Here is a 4,758-nt window from a genome sequence, read left to right as displayed (position 1 = left end):
AATGGGCTATCTTGTATCTCTTTAATTATCAATCATAATAACAAAAACCCTTCGGTTCATCTTGGTATCACAACCAGAAACCGATCAGTCAGCCTTCCAACCATTGGGGCTGCCACTACAACCACTGGAATTCCTATCCAGTTTCCTCCATTTTTTTTTCCTAGATCAAGCATATGTTAACAATAACAAATGACACTGCTTGCTATTATCTCTACTGCAGATAAGCATGCCCACAACTCTCATAAATTCCCGTTCACTTTATACCCCACAAACTATGGGTATAGGAAGGCAATGATCCAACCATTCCTAACAACAAATAACCTCTTTAGATATGTTGATGTAACGATACTGTGTTCACCACAATCGAAGGTGAGAAACTTTCATATGTTGACAACCCTAACTACCCTATATGGGTTGCAAACAATGCACATGTCAGGATGGTTATCACATCAACTATCTATGAAGCTTCGTTTCATTATGTTCAAGGGACAACCTCCAGAGACCTATGGTTTGCACTTGAACAAGCATATGCATCCAACAACTCCTCTAGAGAATACACGTTGAAAACACAATTGTTGAGGATTGAGATGACTGGTGATGAAACTCCAATTGCCTACCTTAATCGAGCCCAAGAGTATGCCGTTGCCCTAGACAATATTGGAGAACCAATCAAAGATAAAGATCTTGTCATGCTTGTTATCTCATGCCTTCGGGAAGAGTATAATGGCCTGAAATCCACTCTCCTCGCTCGCTCTCCACCAATTGTTTTCAATGAATTACACGGGCATCTAAGTGACCATGATTTCTTGTTTCACAAAAACATTCCAGCACCAACTATGGTTCCTCAGGCCTTTACGACTTCTACAGGTGTTTCGAGTGGATTGCACTAGTCCCAGGTGCTGGCTCTTTAACAGTTAGCCTCAAAACTAGGGCTGCAATTAAACCGTATTGGTTCCAACACCAATAACAGCCCTCAACCTCAGGCGCTCTATGATGGTCATAACAACAATCGAGGGAATTGGCGTGGAAACTCATGTGGAAATTCTCGTAGCAACCTCAACAGGGGCCGTGGTAACAGTGAGGCAAACGAACTCAGTTTGCATGGGCATCAACCCAAAATACAGTATATGGACATTGCAACCGATGTGGTAATGGACATCTCCCATCTGAATGCCCAGATCAGTCCAATTCTACCACTCGAACAGTCCCTCAGGCCAATTTTACAAGTTTTTCAGAAACCGGTTCATCATCTAGTGCTACTTGGCTTCCTGATACGGGGTCAACCAACCATGTTGCAATGGACTTATCAAGTTTAGACAACTCCGAAGCATATTATGGTCATGATGCCCTCCATGTTGGAGACGGTAAACCCCTGCCCATTTTTCACATTGGTTCATCTAAAATTTATACACATATAAAACCTTTAATCTTTCAAACGTACTTCACATACTATAAATTCAAAAGAATCTCTTGTTCGTTCAACAATTTTGTTTTGACAATAACGTTTTCTTTGAGTTTCACTCACTATTTCTTGTTGTTAAGGACGAACGTATAGACACTACCGTACTCATGGGCCCAAGTAAAAATGGTCTCTACTCCATCCGTCTCCCTTAACTCAAGTGTCACACCCCGACTTTGGGCCTAGGCGTGTGACCACAAGTTGGTACCTGTTTTGTAAATATATCAAAGTTATGGGTTAATTTTAGCGGAAGACTTTAGGTTTGAATATAATATTAATTTACATTGAAAATTTACTCGGGAATTAAATACCCGATTATTAGTTTACAAAAGATATGTTTCATTTTACAAGGATTTTAGTGTATCAAAAACGAAGCCATCTTATACGCGCTTCTATCTTCATTGAGACTCCAATCCTTGTTAAGGCTACTTATGCTTAATTACCTGCAATGGTTTGGAAAAATACGTCAGCTATATGCTAGTGGACACGTATGACTCTATAAAACATTTGAATGACATTAAAATACAAGTATAGTTTTTTCGAAAAACTCAGCGGAAGTATTTCTACTTCCGGTATATGTAACACTGCCCTATACACATAACGGCATTCTCCGAGCCACAAGGCCCTGAACAGAGAACTAGTCATGACCGTTTAATCCACGGCTAACTCGCCTCGATTGATTGATTGGACTTAACAGTTATGTTTGGATCCAGACACATGCATATTCGGTCTGAGTTGATTTTATTCTCCACTTTGTATTATAACGTTTTAGAGATCACATAATCTCATATAAATATTGACTGACTCTTTAAGACAAACACCCGTTCATCCTATCGAGTATAAATATATTTTGATTGATTGAAAAGGTTAACGTATTCACCTGTACCGTCGGTGTTGGAAAACCTTGACTGATTGATTGATTGTGAATGATATTTAACCTATACATAATAGGTTTGTATAAATACTTGAATGATGTTTTGATTAAGCTATGATTGCTAAGCTTAACCTTGAAATTGTTTATCTTTGATTGTGAATGAAAACACTTAGTTTTTATGTGACGTTTGATGTAGAATGCTTTGGCCTAATAGGTTGTAACACGTTGGTAATTTTCTCCAGGTAAGTAAATGGGTCCCTCGGTTGATTGGGATTTGTACGAATTACTTTTCCTTAGGTAAGAAACTTACTACTAGTGATATCACCCTTACAGTTACTACATGCCCGTCAAAATATATCTTTGATTAACATTACTTTATTATGCAGTAACGTTTATGAAAACTCGTTTATGAATGTGAATGTTTGTAAAATACTTTCAAGGTTAAAGGCCATAGCCTCGATTGATTGTCTAAGCTATAATTCAAATACTTAAACATAACTCATACCTTAGATTGGATACTTAGATTGATAATAAGAAAAAGGTAGGATCTTGATCTACTCGATTGTATGATTTCTAGCTCAATTATAACTTCGTTCCTTGCACGAACTACGAGACAATGGCACGTCAACATGATACGGCAATAGGGCACTCTATTTAATGTTAAGTGTGTGAAAATAGAGGTGTGATGGGATGAGAAGAGCTCAATACTCGTCACCCCCTTTAACAGGTTGTTTTGGTGCCCCATCGCGATACGCGATGGGTCCCTTGTGGCCCGTCACGTATCGGGCGCCGAAATTTGACACCGCCTTACCAGCTCGTGACAATTGGCCTGTCATATCGTGCCACGTGTTGACACGACACGTGTCCAGTGACTCATCAGGGTCATCACGATACGCGATGATCGTTGTGTTTGGATCGTAGCGTATTGCTACGCCGCCCATTCCTGGGTTTGTGTTCAAGGCCATCGCGCTACGCGATGGGCTTATGTTTGCCCCATCGCGTATCGCGACGGGTGAAGTTTTTAGAATATTCATTCTTGGTCCTTATACTTTACAAGTTAGTGGCTTAAATTTTATAGGTTATATGACGCGGTGTTACATCAAGTCCATCCAAAAGATTTCCTTCACAGCCACTCGAGCATCTTCCACTGTCTGGCATCAACGTATCGGGCATCCTCATGAACGAGTTTTTCATTCACTTGTTTCTATTTTTTTTACCTGTTTCTACAAAACTATTTCCATCATTATGTACGTCGTGTCTAGGGATGAGATCGGGACCTTACCCGTACATGTACCCGAAAGTAGTCGTACCTAAAATCAGTAAATCTTGGTACTTATACCTGTACCCGAATTATATGGTACGGGTATGGCTACCGGTACTGGTACAGGAACTTTGGGTATGGTACTCGCTTTGGTACCTCTTTGTTCTTTTTTTTTTTTTTTTTTAAATGTTCATTAAACTAGGTATCGGTAACGGTACGATACCGACAATCAGTTATCTATAACCGTAATACCGTAACCGAAACATAATACCAAAACTAAAAATGAAACAAATCGGCCATAATATAAAATCCAATCACTTTTCCTTTTGTTAGTTTATTGCTTCCTCAATTTCTGTAGAAAAACAATATAGAGAGTTAATACATGTTACTTAATTATATACAAAATTACACATACATAAAATAAAAATATACGAATACACAATATATGAATATACACATATAAATTGAGAATGAACTTATTCAACTAATATATATTATGTTTTGAAAATTCTGCTTGAAAGTTAAGTCATAAGTGTTGGAAACTTAATAAAAGCCCTTACATATTTTAAACGGGTACCGGTACCCGTAATACCCGTACTTGTACCCGTACCTGTACCCAAAAGTACCCGTACCTATAATCAGTAAATTTGTGTACCCATACCCGTACCCAATAGATATGTACAGGTACAAGTACGAGTACAAGTACGGGTACTGAACATGTACGAGTACGGGTATTTAGGAACAAAAGCTCATCCCTATTTGTGTCAGTTGGGAAAATCTTATAAACTGTCTTTATATGAATCTAATTTTCATGGCAATAATATTTTGGATTTGATATATTGTGATGTTTGGGGCCTGCACCAACGCTCTCCTTTGATGGTCAACGGTTTTTTATGTTATGTGTTAACCATCATTCACGCTATATGTGGATTTACCCCTTAGCCCTAAAATCAGATGCTTTCTCTACATTCAAAACCTTTGTTACTATGGTGGAACGTCAATTGAACACTAAATTAAAAACTGTTCAAACTGATTAGGGTGGGGAGTTTTGCAACTTAAACCCGTTTTTACCTCCCTCGAGATATTTTAGTGCTGAAAAGATGTATAATTTCTTATACATCAAATCTCCCCATAATTCAACATTGTTTGTCCTCAAGCAAACTT

General features: G+C 38.4%; 1 protein-coding gene across 1 annotated transcript; it reads left to right on the top strand.

The window, feature by feature from the left end:
- The first annotated feature begins 437 nt into the window (after positions 1-437).
- On the top strand, positions 438-890 carry LOC143595714 (uncharacterized). The gene has a single exon (XM_077074664.1). The coding sequence runs from the start codon at positions 438-440 to the stop codon at positions 888-890; it is 453 nt and encodes a 150-aa protein (XP_076930779.1).
- Positions 891-4,758: the final 3,868 nt, after the last annotated feature.

The sequence above is a fragment of the Bidens hawaiensis genome, unplaced genomic scaffold, assembly GCF_021521415.1.
Source record: "Bidens hawaiensis isolate Kalapana, Puna unplaced genomic scaffold, B.hawaiensis_p1.1 tig00045487_1, whole genome shotgun sequence".
NCBI lineage: Eukaryota > Viridiplantae > Streptophyta > Magnoliopsida > Asterales > Asteraceae > Bidens > Bidens hawaiensis.
This window is presented reverse-complemented; position numbering and strand designations above follow the sequence as displayed.

Coding starts and splice junctions, on each gene's coding strand:
- LOC143595714 (XM_077074664.1), top strand. CDS start 438: ATGGTTATCACATCAACTATCTATGAAGCTTCGTTTCATTATGTTCAA.